At 46.6% G+C, this 16,283-nt stretch overlaps 1 protein-coding gene across 1 annotated transcript in view; it reads right to left on the minus strand.

Moving 5' to 3' along the window:
* Positions 1 to 13,353, minus strand: part of KAZN (kazrin, periplakin interacting protein) — a 213,361-nt gene extending 200,008 nt beyond the window's left edge. The window contains exon 1 of the mRNA XM_021542041.3: positions 12,644 to 13,353. Within this exon, the coding sequence (XP_021397716.1) occupies positions 12,644 to 12,764 (121 nt within the window). The 5' untranslated portion in view covers positions 12,765 to 13,353. The remainder of the gene's footprint in view (positions 1 to 12,643) is intronic.
* Positions 13,354 to 16,283: the final 2,930 nt, after the last annotated feature.

Here is a 16,283-nt window from a genome sequence, read left to right on the forward strand (position 1 = left end):
GAGAAAAAAAAAAAAAACTATAAAAAGCATCTAAACACTCTATTCTACTCCCAGCAGCAGCCTCAGTCTGTTTTTGGATTTTATGTGGATAAGCTTAAATGTGTGATTCATGCTTGGCAATAGCTGTAGCTGGAATACAGTAAAATGCTAAGATCAAGAGGATAATTAGCATTAGATGTAATTAGATCCACACAGTTGGATTCTGGAGAAGCTAATTTGTATTTTAAACTTTCTTGTGTGCCTTTTGCCATCAAAGCTGGAGATCACCATGACTTTGGTTTTTTCCTCCCACATGGAGAACATTAAAATATTAAATGGTAGGAAGACCCTCACAAAAAACTGGCATGAATTCCTTCCATCTCTGATCCTAATGAATATCAAATTTTAACTAAAATGCTGAACTTCACAGGGGAAAAAAAATTATCACTTCTGAAATTCTTTCTCTGGGATTCCTACATGTGTATAACAAATCTTCACAGGAGTTAATCCCATTTAAACAACTGTGAATGTTAAATTACCCTTCTAGTTAATCTACAGTTTGCCTTGAAGATAAAAGCTTTGTTTTTATTGGAAAAGCAGCATTTTGCTGTTTACAGGAAACAAATCCCACCTTATCAATTTGCGTAGTTGGCATTTATCATTTGATGAGTTTGCTGCACTTAACACATTATTTACTAAAACTCTGAATTTTGAGAAGAGGAAAACAAGAAAATCTCCTCTTTCCATGAAGAAATGGAATTAAGAAACAGAGGATATTCAGAAACACAAATGCTATCACAATAAATCTTCTCCCAACTTTTGTTTTTTAAACAACCAATTCAGCTGGGGCTGCCATCCGCAGCCTGACAAACCCATAGGAATTTATGATGATGGATCATTATTTTTCAAGTAATTGTGTTATTGGCATCTTCAGCAAGCAGCAAAGTGATCGATAAGCTGTTGGGAAACAAACTGTTCTCAAGTCTGCAATAGGCCACTAGAGAAAAAATAATTTAAAAGGGAAAAGAAAAATTAATAAAAAAAGAGGAAAAGTGGGTGTGGAAAATAAAAAAAAAAACATATTTCTTGGAGAATAGTTGTGCTCTATTTTGAGAAGCACTTCTTTTTTTCTTTTAATATATTGTCACAAACTTTTTACTTAAAACCAGGTGCTTAATGGGAAGTCAGGACCCAGGCAGGAGCAGTTTTCCCACAGCACAGCAGGCAGCAGCCACCGGGGGTCAGCACCACAGCACAAGGAATTTCTGTTACAAACACCAGCTTTTCTAGAAAACCACAGTTATTCAGTCTGTGGGAATTGGCCACAGCCAGGCACAGATTGGTGCAGAGCTGTCCAGGACAGGGGATGGAATATTTGGTGAGAATTTAGCAGCCATGGATAGATCTGCTTTTTGAGAGTCCTTTGGATCATTATCTACCCATGGGTGAAAAACAGAGGAAGAGGCTCCAACCTTTCACGGTCTTAAAATTATATTTTGATTTAACCTGTTTGACTCATAACTGGAGTCTTCCCAGACTTTTCAGAAGCTGGGAAACATGGATAGATAGAGTGAATTTCTCTACTCAGAGCTGTGTGCTGCCATGGCCAGGTCTGGCAGCACTCTTAATATTTCCAGTGGAGTTTTCATTCCAGTACATTTTTCATTCCAGTACACTCTTAAGATTTCCAGTACATTTTTTATTCCATGTCACTCTTAATATTTCCACTACATTTAAGGGACCTGAGGTACCTTTGCAGCACCCTGGCCCACTGGGCTCCCAGTCCAGGCAGGGAAAATCAAACTCTTACTAAAAGCCTGCAAAAATGACTGTGCTCTCCCAGCTGAGCACCCAGTGCTGTTGGTTTTGGAAGCACAGAATCCCAGAAAAGTTTTGTGTCAGATGGGACCTCAAAGCTTCTTGCATTCCACCCCTCCACAGGCAGGGACACCTTCCCCTGTCCCAGGGTTAGGACACCCCCAGCCTGACCTCGGGCACTTCCAGGGATCCAGGGCAATCCCTCACAGCTGCTCTGGCCCCAGCAGCCTCCCAGGGAGGAATTCCTGCAGTTTTTCCATCCCCAGCCCTCCCCCTGTCCTGGCACAGAGCCCCTCTCCAGCCTGCCCAGGGGAGCCCTGGCACCCCTGTTGTGAATGCAGTGACCCTGGTGGGAAGAAATGCTCATGTCTGACTCAATTCAGAAGGCTGAATGATTTCTTTATTATAACTATGCTAAAATACATTAATATATTATATAAAGGAAGATACTAAAACTACAAATCCACTTTTTCTAACTCCCACATCTAACTCACAACTCATGACCCTCTCTGAGAGCCCAGCCCAGGTGGGTTGGATTGGCCATCAGGCTCAAACAATCCTCACCAGAACCCAACCCAGCAATCACCCCAGGTAAACAATTCTCCAAACACATTCCACAAGGAGCAGAAATAGAAATTATTTTCTCTTTCTTTGCTCTGTGCACCTCTATGAAAAAATCCTGAGAGAGAGAAGAACGTGCCTGCCACACAAATCCTCAGCAAATCCTCAGGGCTGCCCCTGGCGAGGCTGGGGAGGAGCTGCTGAGCTCTGCAGCCCCTGGCAGCAGATTTTATCCTGATTTTTGCTGCACACCCAAGCTCATCATTAGCACCTCTGTAGGAGAACCTGAGCTGCTCAAACAAGGGACAGGGACTGGTTCTGTCCAGGCTGAGAGATGTGGCAGGGAGGATGCATAAAATGATGGAATGAAGAGAATGAATCTTCATTTTGCTCAGACTCAAAGCATCAAATGCCTTTTGTTTTGCCAAACCTTAATGGACACACTCTTAATTCCCTGGAATTTAACTTTTTTTCTTTACTTTTTTTAACTCTTTAGTGAGGGCAGCACTTCCAGCCCATTTGTGAGTGCCAGTGGGTACCAAGGACACAGAATATAACAAATCAAACTGCATTGCTCAAGTCATTGGGCAAGCTGGAACAAAAGGAATAGTGGAAATAGAAATACATTGAATTCCCTGGGACTCTCTCTGCTCCTGCCACAGCTGCTGGGAGCCCTGACAAAGGTGCTGCTTGGATGGAGCCTTATAGGAAAATACTGCAAAAATGCAATATTCCTCACCTGCAACCCATCTGCCACTACCCTCAGGACACTGCAGGGTCCTTCTCTTCTGCAGAATAAAACCCCATCCATTTCTCCCTCCCAGCCTGTTTTCTCTTTACCAGGGCTTTGATGATGCTACATTTCCATTTCAAAAAAAAATGGAATCAAACATATTTCCTATTCAAGCATAGTTTTCCCATATTTAAATTTCATATAATACATTTCATTCCAAGCCAAGATAACATATGGATATTTTTAGGCTATCACATTCCAGCTCTTTAGGAATGTTTAATTTTGGAAGGGCTCACATGGTTTTTATTCCATCATTACATCCATTCCATTAGCCAGGAGTACAAAGCACAAAGGCAGCTCAAGCTCATGATGGCCTGGATGTGTTCTAGTAAAATATTTTCATTATTTCATATCAGAATTTAGGAAAAATATCCATTTACATGATTCTCAAAAATCCCCGCCTACCATAAAATAGGATAAAGGCAGAGCAAAGATAAATGCTTTGCTTCATGTCTTTCATCCCCTTTACCATTCTAATAATGCTTGGCCATTAAAATTGCCTCCAAGACCTCCAAAAAAGAATAATAACTGATTCCTGCTTGTAGCTGCAAGTGTAATCATACACATGTTTTCAGTTCATTATTTTGGTGTCATAAAAACATGAGGGTTGCAATTGCAATGAATTATTACATCCATATACTTTGCTACAAGCATTAACTGACAAAACCAAATTAGTCCATCAGGAGGGCAGATGAACACTGCCCATAATTGAATCAGGAGTAAATCAGCTCACAAGTGCTTTGTAGACAGATGATGTAATAATGGAGTCTGACTATTGAGATGACAGAGGACAATTTAATTTACACAAAAAACACCGTTCAATATTTCCTCTGTTTTCTGTTGTTGGTTTGTGGTTTTTTGGGCTTTTTTTTGTTATTGTTTTGTTTTTTTTTGTTTTCCCTCAGATACTTGGTATCTGATTCTTGGTAGCACACAGCAGTCAGAACATTTGGGAAAAGCTTTTTCTTGTTGTTTTAAGAATAACCCCCTCCTGCTGTGCACTATATACATAGCTGTAGGTACGTATCCATAATTTCACACTGAATAGTTCCCCTCAGAGGCTGCTCTGTGCTGGGCTGGTTTTAAACACATTTATCACACCTGCATGGGCCAAGGTGGCAGAAGAGCTGCCTGGCATGGAGAGGGGCACAGCATGGGGCACCTCTGCCCCCAAATCCTGCTGTGGGTTTGGCCTGACCCCACAAGTCCAGGGTGCTGCTCTGGGGAATAAACCACCAGATCCATCAAGGAAATTTGGATTCAGCTCCAGTCCAAGCCCATCTTTTACCATCTCTTTAATACCCACATTCCCACACCCTCATTTTTTTGAAAATACTGATTTTTTTCTACAATCCATCCACTGTCTGGCCATCAGAAAAACCTCTGTGCTGTCACAAATCCCTGTCCTGTGTTCTTAGGCAGGTTCTGCAGCTCCCAGCAGCTTTTCCAGCCTGAAATAAACCAAAGCAGGAAATCCCCTCAGAGGTAACAAAACTCCCAAGCTGCTACACCCCACTTTGCTCACTGAAACGTGGCCTCCATGGTTCTCTAAGGCACTTCCTATAGAATTATATATTTCTATATTTCTAGAGTATTAGCAAGTCCTTGTCTGTGATGCCTCTGTCCTTCAGGGCCCAGTGAATGTTTGTGTGATTAAAAGCAGAGCATTGTAAGCAATAAAATCCACAGAGAGAGCAAGTGGACTCCATCCACTCTTTTCCTCCTGGGAGCACAGTCCTACCTAATGAAGTGAAAAGAAGGAGATAAATGTCACTTATCTTTATCCCTAAAACAGCTCATCCCACTGGCTGGGAAGGAAAAATATTAATGATCTTCCCATTTTATTTCTGTGGCCCCCAAATCTCTTCAGCTCAGGCAGGAGCACATCAGCTGTCAAGGAGAATTTTTACTCATTGCTTTTGTAGGAAGAGGTAAATGATGTTTCCTCTAGAGCTGGAGCTGGCCCTGGAGACAATCAGATTATCCTGTTCTCCTCTAAAACACAAAACTCCAGGGGCTTCCCAAGCAGTTTGTTTGTGATACATTTCTTGTCATGTCAGAAAAATGGGCTTGGTTTTGACAAAAATTACACTTTTTTTCTGCACCAGCACACACAAGGTGATTCAGCCTGGCAATGACATGCACAGAAATTTGGCAGGGATTTTATTCTACACATTCCCAGGCACCACACTGGTGGGCACAGATTTATGTGGTTGCTTTTGAGCTGCTGAAGTCTGACAACACCAGCACACAAACCCAGACCACAGCTCCATTCAGGGAACAGATTTAGTAAAAGGAAAATCCCCAACAACAAAATCTGACAAAACAAAGTAACTGTTAATTCTGTAATGCTGCAGTCAGTAATTTTCTTTTTCAGGTGTCTGCAGCACAGGCCAGCATCACAACAGCCTTGGGTGGCTGCACTGTGGTGACAGGAAAAGAGGTAAGGGGTTCAGACTTAAAGGGGGATATTTAGGTTAAATATATGGAGGAAATTATTTCCTGTAAATTGTATTAATACTACCTCAATATTGTCAGGAACTGTAGTGATTGGCCAGCAATGGATACAAATAGAGGAAATTTGAGTTTGATGATAAAAGATTCTCCCCTGGGATGATGGTGATGCCCTGGTACAGCATGCCCAGAGCAGCTGCCCCATCCCTGGGATTCTCCAAGGGTTGGACAGGGCTTGGAGCCACCTGGGATAGTAGAAGGTGTCCCTGCCCAGGGAAGAGATGGGGTTTAAAGTCCCTCCAACCCAAACCATTCCATGATTCTATGACCAATTGTCAGGAGTCAGTGATGCCTCACCGTAGCAGGTCAGTGGTTCCCCAGCCAGGAAGGCCAGACTTTTTGGGATCACCAAATTAATCTCACTTCACCCACCACCTGACACCTGCTCCAGTTTCTTATTTTCCCAAAACTAGTTAATCTAACCTGAGGCACAGTAATTAAACCAGGCTGCTGAAAAACATCTCTGGCATCCACACACCCCCTCCTCTCCTGGGAGAGCAAATGAAACAGCTTGTTACCATGAAAGATTTATTTCTGCCTAATGCACGTAGGAAACCTGATGCTCCAAGTGCCAGAGAACACATTCCCAGCCCTGATTCCATGTGGCCCCAAACCAACTGATCCAAGTGAGATTTATGCTGTTTGCTGGTGTTGTCCACAGAAGGAAAGAGAGCTGTCACTGAAGGTTTGCTCAGATGCTCTGGAAGATGGTGCCTGAGTTCACAAAGTGCTGCAATTCAGGAAACCCAGCAGCAAAAATTAATCCACCCCTGGAAGTGTGTCGGAATCTGTGGTATTGATGATCCCGAGATTGTAGAAAGTCTCTGTCTTTCACACCCACTGCCAAAGAAGTTGTAATTGGTCTGTGCTGGTTTCCAGGTTGTTTATTCTGTTGATCTCTCACATGTTCTGCTGCCCTGCCCAGCTCTGTCCTGCAGGGCAGCGTGTGGGGCTCTGCCCTCAGTGGGATGTGACAAACATTAAATACCAGAAACTCCCTGGGCTGCATTTACAAGAACGTGCCAATATCTGTCACCTACGTTGGACAGTGTGTCCCCAGCCTGAACCAACAGAAAAATGCCAACACCACAGTGAGACGTGGAGGGCATGAAGAAGGAGAAAAAGGACAAGGCACACCCAATTTCCTCCATCTTGTCCCCTTTGGACCCCTCATCTAGAATCCTAAAATTTTACTTTTGCACCTGTGCCACACTTAATTATTACTTCTATCAAACACTCAGAGCTTGTAATTCATCCTGTAAGATTGAAAACTCTTTTCCATGGACAGAGATGACAGCCAGTGTCTCTGGGGGCTCTGTCCAGGGGGGTTCCTGACCCCTGCCAGGGTCCCAGACCTGCCAGGGCAGCCAGAGGGAAGCCCTGGATTCCCACAGAAGCGTCCAAGGCAATGAGTACAAATTCTCCTTGACAGGTGATGTGCTCCTGCCTGAGCTGAATAGATTTGGGGGCCACAGAAATGAAATGAGAAGATCATGAATATTTTTCCTTTCTAGCCAGTGGGATGAGCTGTTTTAGGGATAAAAAGGCCAGGTAGGATGGGGCTCAGAGCAGCCTGGGGCATGGGAAGGTGAAGAACAAGATGGGTTTGAAGTCCCTTCCAGCCCAAACCAGTCTGGGGCTCTGTGCCATGTCCCTCAGTGCCTGACAGGCACTGCTGCACTCAGCTTTTGGGAAGAAGGTGAAACTGCATCACCTCTCCTCTGCCTCAGCTCCAGGTAAATGGTTTGAAACCAGGTCCTGCTTGGTTACTCTTTAATTAAATAATGGAAAAATGCACAAGGGACTAAAGGGCACAAAATAAGAGAGCTCAGATGGTAAATGTTCATCTAAGCCTCAGTTTAGAAGGTCAGAGATTTTCTTTCTGCATCTTATCAGGGGCTGAAATTTTCCCATTAATCACTTTTTTCAGATCTAACACCCATCAGATCTGAACTGCTTCAAGGAGCCCAGCTCCTGAGTAGGGGGTACAGAGCAGGTCTTTAAAATACTATTTTGTTTGTATAAAACCATATTCAAGCACCAGATGAAGGAATTCTATGTTGCATATTCCATGCTTTGTTTGCAAAACAAAATCTTTGCAAAAGATGCCAGACCAGATGTGATTCCAGGGATTTCATGCTGCATGACAAATATTTTGCTTAGGTAATGCCACATCAATCTCACCTCACATTCCCCTTGAGAGGAACTGGACCAAGAGCTAAAAACTATAGATCTAGGGGGCAGAAAGTCAAAAGCTTTGAGCCACATGACATTAATTTCCATAGAAGAAGAACTAAGAATTTTTATCATGTCCTTAATTTTCTGCTGGGAGTGAGCAGCCAAACCAAACTGACATCCATTTGGGGAGCAGCCACCAGAGTGGAATACAGAATGCATGTAATGGATAATATCTGTGTAATGGAAATATAATATGGAAGAGATTCACTGCAAAATCCTAAGGTCTGGATGATTTTCAAATTACTTTCTTGTTCATGCTGGTCACATTTTGAATCAAGTTCCTTATTTCATAACCAAAGGAAAATTAACTGGCAAGATATAAAGAAAAAATATTGGGAGCCTAACAAATCAGCAGCATCTGAGAGCCAAGGAATTGATGGAAAAATGAAAATTAATCTAAAGGAGCAGTGAGTCAGAGAATTATGCATGGCTGTAAATCCAGAAAACTGCAATACACCAAACAAGTTGCTTGGAATTTTATGTATAAAATAAATGGTTTCTCTACTAAGCCCAATTCTTCCAGAGAACGCTCAGCTCTCCTGAAGATCACATCTCACTCCATATATTCAATATTTTATGATATATCAGATGGGAAATACTCTTCAAATTCTGATAAACCCTCATTTAAAAGTGGCAATCATAAATTCTTCAGATTTTTTTTTTCTTTTTTCTAAAATTAACAACTGGAGTTTTCATTTGGGTATTAGCAAAATTTATAGCACGAACTTATGCCAGATTTGAATTTGTGCTTCAAGCAAGAAAGACCCTCCAGCACTGCCTGGCAGGCAGGAATTTCTTCTGAGATCAGAAGATTTAGGATGGGGCTATGAAGCTAGCCTCTTTCCCAGTTACTTCTTTTGGAAATCACCAGCCCTGTAGCTAGGCTGGAAAGGCAAAACATCACCCACCCTGCATGGCTTGCCAAGGAAAACAGAAATTTTATTCCCCGAGTGATCCCAGGCAGGAATTACAGCCCCCCTTTGGGAATTACACTCCTCTAAAGGTGACCACGTCCCCAGTGGCACTGACAGATCTTTCAGGCATCAGCCAAATTTAATTCCTGCAACAGCAAGGATTTGCTGCCTTGGGAAATGTGGGGAATAGAATTATAACATCTGTGTTGTCTCACCCTTCACATGAGCCTGAAAATGGAATAAAAGTTTTTAAAACGCCTCTCAGTTGCCCCATCTCTAGGTCAAAAAACCTTAATCTGGCAGGGAAACTGGAGTTTTGTCAGGGAGCTCGGCCAGCTGCAGCCTCCCCATCCCCACTGTTCCCTGCACCCAGGGCAAATAAACCCCCAGGGCATCACCAGGAGCGCAGCCCAGCAGAGTTATGGAGCTGTAATAAATTGGTGAGGAAAGGGGCAACAGACTAAAATGGGAAGGAAGAAAAATAAATTTTCAAAGGGCATCCCATGTGCTGTGCTAGAAAATGCTGCTCCAGAGGTCAAATTCAGAATGAGGATCTCTGCAAAGGGCAAGCCAGCTCTGGAGCAGGGCTGCCAGCACACTCACAGGTGGATATTGTGGATGCAGAAATCTCCATAAGATGTGCAGGAATAATCAGCCAATTGTGCAGCATCAGCTGCTCCAAACCCCCAACTTTACCAGATTTTGTCAATGGGGACGAGGTGCAGCTGGCAAGGGGAAAGTCGACTTCCAAGCATTCAGTATTTGGTTTTCAGAGGCAGGTACTGAAGGGCAGCACTGGGAGAAGGGGATGTGTTTGCAGGGGAGCATCCCACACCCCCTGGTTTCCCCATCTAGGGCAGATAATGCTGCACACAACCTGAAGCACATTTTGCAAGCAGAGCCCAGCTCTTCTCACATGTGCTTTGGAGGAGAAGTGTCCTTACAGCACAGGCAGAAGCTATAAAAACCACAGGATCCTTGCAGGTGGTACATCAAAGAGTGCTGCCAAGCCTGTGATCTATCTGGAGCCTGGCAATTCTCCAGGCACAATCTGACATTTCATTAAGGCCAACACTTTTAGCAGTCAAGCACATCCCAGGGTTATTAAGGAGCTGAAATGCCACCAATGACAATGATGTGGTGCTGGGTATCCACAAATCTTTCTTGTGAGATGTGTAGTGTTGGGTCAGAACTTGGCTCCTCAGAGGTTGCTGATGAGGGGAATCCCAGGGGTAAGATCAGGTTTTATGGTTTGTAAAGGCATTTGCACAACCTTACTTGACATTGAGACCTTTTGTGGCCCTATTCCAAATGTCAGCTTGGTTGCCAGAGCCCACCCTGGGTCAGGGGTGGCTCCGTGTGGTGGAAAAGTCTCTCCTCCAACCCGAGCTTCCAAAGAAAGGCTCAGCAGTCTCTGTTGTTTGGTCTCAAGACAGTTTATTGCAAGTTATCTAAAAGATTTTCTCCTGGGGCTGCTGTGGTTTGCTCACAGCTCAGGCAGAGGCACACACACACCCTGACATCCTCTCTGACCCCGACTGCTTCTTCTCTCCCTGCCCAGGGCTGCTGCTGTCTTTTATATGGTACGTGTTAAAATGTTTATAGTTTTTCCCCAATGCCTACTATTATATTATTATAATATTATAGTATTATATTAATACTATATATTAAATGGTGCTTTTCTACTCTAAACCAATCTGTGAGTGCCAACATCACCAAGAACATGGAGGTGAGGAAGGAGAAAGAGGAAGGACAGGACAGGCCCAAATCCCTCCATCTTAAAACCTCTGACCCCCATGTACAAAACTAAAACCCCCCTGTAGAGCACTCAAAAATTCTTCCTTTTACTTTGTGACTACTTCTACTCCAATATCTAAACTTTTGTGACTTCTTGTTCTTCCTGCAAGGTTGGTAAGCCATTCCACAGCTCAAATCCAAAATCACAGCTGTTTCCAGCTGCCTGCCAGGGTCTCAAGTGCTTCTGACCTGGGCCCAGAACCTCAAAAAATGTCTGAGGGACATTTTGAGTTCCGACACTTGGTGACACAGGACAGGACCCAGAGCTTGATATCCCAAACCTGTGTCTGCTCCCACTGCCCCAGGGAGTCCTTCCTGCCCACTCTGCAAGGCCCATGGATACAGACACATCCACAGACACCTCAGCTGAAGTTCTGCTTTCAGGAGTGCTGAGTGTGCACGGTCATTGCCATAAGGCTGGAAAACTCATAGGAACACACATGATCCACTGAGATCCCGTTGGATGTCACTGACATCCATGGCAGCCATCCTCACATTGCATCTCACCTCCTACCTGAGGAAACATCTAGAAAATCCTACCAAGATGATCCACCAGAGTGCAAAAAACCTGTTTGACTGACTAAGGTGGGATTTGAAAACCCAGAAGCCCCAGGTTTCCTTTTGGAGCATTTCCCTCTAAGAGAGGGAAAGGAAAACAAACCAAACTGAAATTACCACCTGTGTTTTCCCACCTCGTTGGTCTTGCTAATTTGGGGAACAAACTGCTCACCCAGAATCAGAGCTTTCTCCTACATCTCTTCTTTGGGTAAAACCTGACACAATGGATCCACAGCCTTTGGACTGATCCCAGGACGTGTAATAGGAACGTTTAATACCAAATCCTCTTGAAGATCTGCCTGACATTTTCTTGGATGCAGCAGCATGATCCCAAACTTGATTAACTGAGTAGCAGTCAGCTAATTAGTCACCTAATGAGTCATCCTGCCAGCTCTACCTGTGAAAGTTTGAGAGGCAGAGCAGAAGTCCCACAGAGACCTGCAGGAAACTCCAATACATCGTATTTTTAATGTCACCCCCTAAGTAGAAGCATACAATCCAAACATTATTAGTTACAGAACTGGCTACTACAAGAGAGAGAAAAGGAAAAAGGAGAGAATACTTTACAGGACAAATTTGCCATGATACCTGTACCAACACAAACAGCAATAAGAAAGTACCAGTAGATCTGAGAGAAACAAGCCCTAAAAATTCAGAGCAAGTATTGTTATGGCATCACTGCAGAAACTCAGGTTTATCCATGGCTCTAAGTAAACAAGCACATCCTTCCTCAGAGCTACCTGTCAGCTGGGATAGGAAAATAGGAGTAAATCTTGTAAAATCCCTTATCCAGTCTCTTAGACTTGCGGAACTGGGTGTGAAGGAGGATGTGAGTGCACAGCTCTGGGGCACCTCATGGTGCTTCAGAGCACCTGTGAGGGGCAAGAGGCAAACATGGAAAATTTGGGATTAGTCATGCCACACACCACCTACTTAACAGCCAAAAGGCACAGATAAGAAATAACCAGGCCCATCTGTAGAGAAAACACCTGGGAAAAGGAACAGAGCTTCTAGGTGATACAGTAACACAAACAGCCAGGGAAAGCCATGGAAAAAAAAAAAACACTTTGTCCTTCACCCAGCTGAATACCAAAGCAGACATTCACATGCTGCAGCAATTACCCTCCAAAGCAGCAAATCAGCCTCCACTTAGAATGCCATTGTTTTGAAATGCAAAAACCACCACACATGCGTTGCTCACACCCAAACAGTGTGGGAAAGAGCAGCTTGTTGCAGCCCATGTTAACCCAAACCCACAGGGCCCACCCCTTGCTCCCGTTTGTAAATAACTGGGCACAAAGCTTTTGAGTGGTTTCAGGGGTAGTTGAGGCCAGTGTGCAAATGCAAAAGGGATCACCCCTTTGCAAAAACCCCCAGATTTTAGGGAAGAACTTGGGGAACAGAAAGGGACAGCAAGGACATTAGAGGGCGTGGGGTGAAGAGGTGCTGCCTGTGCACGGTCCCCTCTTACCTGCTTCCATCAGCTGGCACTGCTGCCCAAAAACTTGGGAGAAGGTGACGGGCCCTGCAGCAGGGCTGGAGGCGGCCGGGGGGGAGTCCATGGCTTCCCCGCAGCGCTGGGTGTTGGTCATGGAGCAGAGCCCGGAGCTCCAGACCTCCTGCCCCACAGATCCTCACGGAGACACCCAGGCAGGAACCGTGCTGCCTCTTCCCGAGATGCCAGGCTGCTCCTTTCAAGGGAGAGGATCAGCACAGGTTTTCAGCTGAGTGTCATCAGGATTTTCATTGAGGAAACCAAAGGTCTGTGCCTCTCCCGGGAGGTTCTCCTGCGTCCTGGGCAGGTCTGGCGGCTTCAGGCGCGAATTAGCACCGGGCACTGAGCACTGGCGCTTTCTGGGCTATCTGCCATGCTCACAGCAAAGCCCTGAGGCTCTTTTCTTCTGCCGAGATGTCCAAGCCCAGCGGTTACCTTGTCCGTGAGCTCAGGCACATCTCCTCGGGGAGCAGGGGAATTCTCCCGGGGCGGGATGCGGAGCTCCGTCCTTCCCTCAGAGCCCGAGCTGCCCGGGCTGATCCTTCCCTCAGAGCCCGGGCTGCCGGGCACCGGGGGGATCCTTCCCTCAGAGCCCGAGCTGATCCTTCCCTCAGAGCCCGAGCTGCCGGGCACCGGGGGGATCCTTCCCTCAGAGCCCGAGCTGATCCTTCCCTCCGAGCCCGAGCTGCCCGGGCTGATCCCTCCCTCCGAGCCCGAGCTGCCGGGCACCGGGGGGATCCTTCCCTCCGAGCCCGAGCTCCCGGGCACCGGGATGCCGGAGCCGCGGGGGATCCTTCCCGCAGGGCTCGGAGCCCGAGCAGCCCCTCAGGAGCCCAGGGGACGCTTCCAGCGGGTGGCCCCGGCCGGGCCGGGCTCTCGGTATCAGCCCCGCCGCTGTCCCTTCCCTACAGCCACACCGGCGAGGGGGAGGAGACTGGAGCCACGTTCAATAACATCCTCTGCCCTGCTGCAGTGCCTGCCCGGATGCAGCGGCTGCTCCCGGAGCGCTTCTGGAGGTGCTTGGCAGCGCTACCTCAGGCAGGGACCGAGGAGCCGCCTGCCCTAACCCTCTCCTGCCTGCCCTAACCCCCTCCGGGCTGCCCTAACCCCATCCTGCCTGCCCTAACCCAACCCCCTCCGGGCTGCCCTAACCCTCTCCTGCCTGCCCTAACCCAACACCATCCTGCCTGCCCTAACCCCATCCTGCCTGCCCTAACCCAACACCATCCTGCCTGCCCTAACCCCATCCTGCCTGCCCTAACCCAACCCCATCCTGCCTGCCCTAACCCTCTCCTGCCTGCCCTAACCCCCTCCCGGCTCCCTTAACCCTCCCCTGCCTGCCCTAACCATCCCCCGGCTCCCTTAACCCCCTCCTGCCTGCCTTAACCCCCTCCCGGCTGCCCTAACCCTCTCCGGGCTATTTTTCGAACACATATAAATAATAGACGTTCCTTTTCCGGGTTAAGTAAAGGTGGCCCGTCCACCTTGGACAAGTCCGGTAATTTGGTCCAATCCAGATGTTAATTGACGCGTTATGAAATAATAAAATTCTGTCCCTACTTACTATCCCTTAACCCTCTCCTGCCTGCCCTAACCCCCTCCGGGCTGCTTTAACCCCTTCCCGGCTGCCCTAACCCTCTCTGGGCTATCTTAACCCTCTCCTGCCTGCCCTAACCCCCTCCTGCCCGCCGGGATGCTCCAGGAACGGGAGGAAAGCTCCCAAACCTGCCCTTGGTGCCCGCATCCCGCAGAGATGCCTGGCTAGAATTCCTTCAGTGTAAAGCACCAGCCAGGGCTGTTTCCAAGGGGAAAGGGGCCAAGAGTTAACTCCCAGCAAAGTCTGACAGCGCTGATTCATCTTTATTTGAAAAGCTCCCTCTGCCAACGCAAAGGATGCTGACTCCGGGAGCTCTGCAGGAATTTGTCGGCCGTGAGTCATCAGAGCTTTTTTGGGGGAAGTCTGCTGGGAAAAAATCTTAGAGCGTGGTTAGGAAAACACACGGTGAGGCAGGTGGAAATGAGAAACTCAGATTGCAGCAGCAGCAAGCCCGGAGGATGAGAGGTGCCTGCAGGTACAGGCAGAGCAGGGACAGACAGGGCTGGCCGCAGCCTCTTCTGCAGCCCAAGGATGCAGAAAGAGCCGAGAGCAGCTGGAAAATTCCGAGCAGAGGGAATTGGAGTCACGTCAGCGCCCAGCCCCTGGGGCAGCATCACCGAGAGGGAGCTGTCCACAAAATCCCAACCTAGCCGGGTTATTGCATTTACTCCTCAGATATTACATTAATTTAAGGAACAAATATTTTACACTGAGGTGGAGGAGCCCTGGCACAGGCTGCCCCAGAGAAACTGTGGTGCCCCAGCCCTGTAGACATTCAAGGTCAGGCTGGATGGGGCTCTGAGCAATCCAATGAGGTTGGAGATGTCCCTGCTCGTGGCTAGATGCCCTTTAAAGCATCCTTTAACTAGTCTAGGATTCTATGATTTATATGATTTTTCAGCTCAGATTATCTTTGTCAGAATCCAAACAGACCATAAATAACTAAACTTTGCATTTTTATTTCACTAAAGACACAGGAACAATTTCTGCCCTTACACAAATAAGAGATTCAACCTGACCTTCCTGTCTACCACATGGGGGAAAGCAAAAATTGGGCCATTTGGTCCATATGTTTTCAACATTCAGGTGTTTATTCCCGTGGCTGTTTTCTTCCTCCCTAACTGTGCCTGTTGCTCTCCCTGACTGTGTCACATGAAATCCTTCCAGAGCTGTTTGGTAACTTCTCTGCAGAATCCACTGCAGAGATGCATCCTGCTCTGAAATAATAAAGCATAATTCGGGAAAAAAAAAAATATGCAAGAGGCTACCTGTAAATCTTTTTTCTCTATTTCCTTTGCAAAACTTTTCCAGCTTTAAGATGTCAGGGGTTTTAGTGTTGCAGATGAGCTCACAGATATATTTTTCCTTCTCCCCAATTCCCTTGTGCATTGGGAGAGTGCACTGGAGGTTCTAAATCACCAAAACAACCCAATAATCTCAGGTAGCCTGTCTGCTGCAGGTGCTGAGGACTTTGTCACTGGAGGGAGAGGAGGATAAAAGGGAGAAAAGTGGGGAACTGTTAAAGGCTGTTTGCTGTTGGATTTGCAGAGGGGTTACACAACACAGGAGGCCACGCTCCATTTCACACCACTGCTCACAGCTCCCTGCCACTGCATCCAGCCAGCCCACATCCCCAAAAACCAGAAAGCAAGAAAACAAACCCTCTTGTCTGGGCTGGCCTGGGAGTTGTGTCCCTGCTCAGCACCACCAGCTTCTCTCCCAGTGACCCCAGAGCAGAGGAGCTCACCAGAGCCTTCCCTTCTCTCTGGACACACTCCAAGGGATGCTCAGTTTAGCTCTGTACATTTTGTTCCTAAGAAATGACATTTTCCACCTCACTGCAGCTCACCTGGATTTTCCTCACAGCTGATGCCTGTGTTGCTGTGCTGAGTCCCACACCTCATCCAATGCCAGATTTCCTCCTCTGGGCTTCTGTGCTTACCACAACACCCCGGGTTTTATAAATGCAGGTGAACCCAATGGGAAGAAATGATGATGTTTGACTCAATTCAGAAGGCT

The sequence above is a fragment of the Lonchura striata genome, chromosome 24, assembly GCF_046129695.1.
Source record: "Lonchura striata isolate bLonStr1 chromosome 24, bLonStr1.mat, whole genome shotgun sequence".
NCBI classification, from domain to species: domain Eukaryota; kingdom Metazoa; phylum Chordata; class Aves; order Passeriformes; family Estrildidae; genus Lonchura; species Lonchura striata.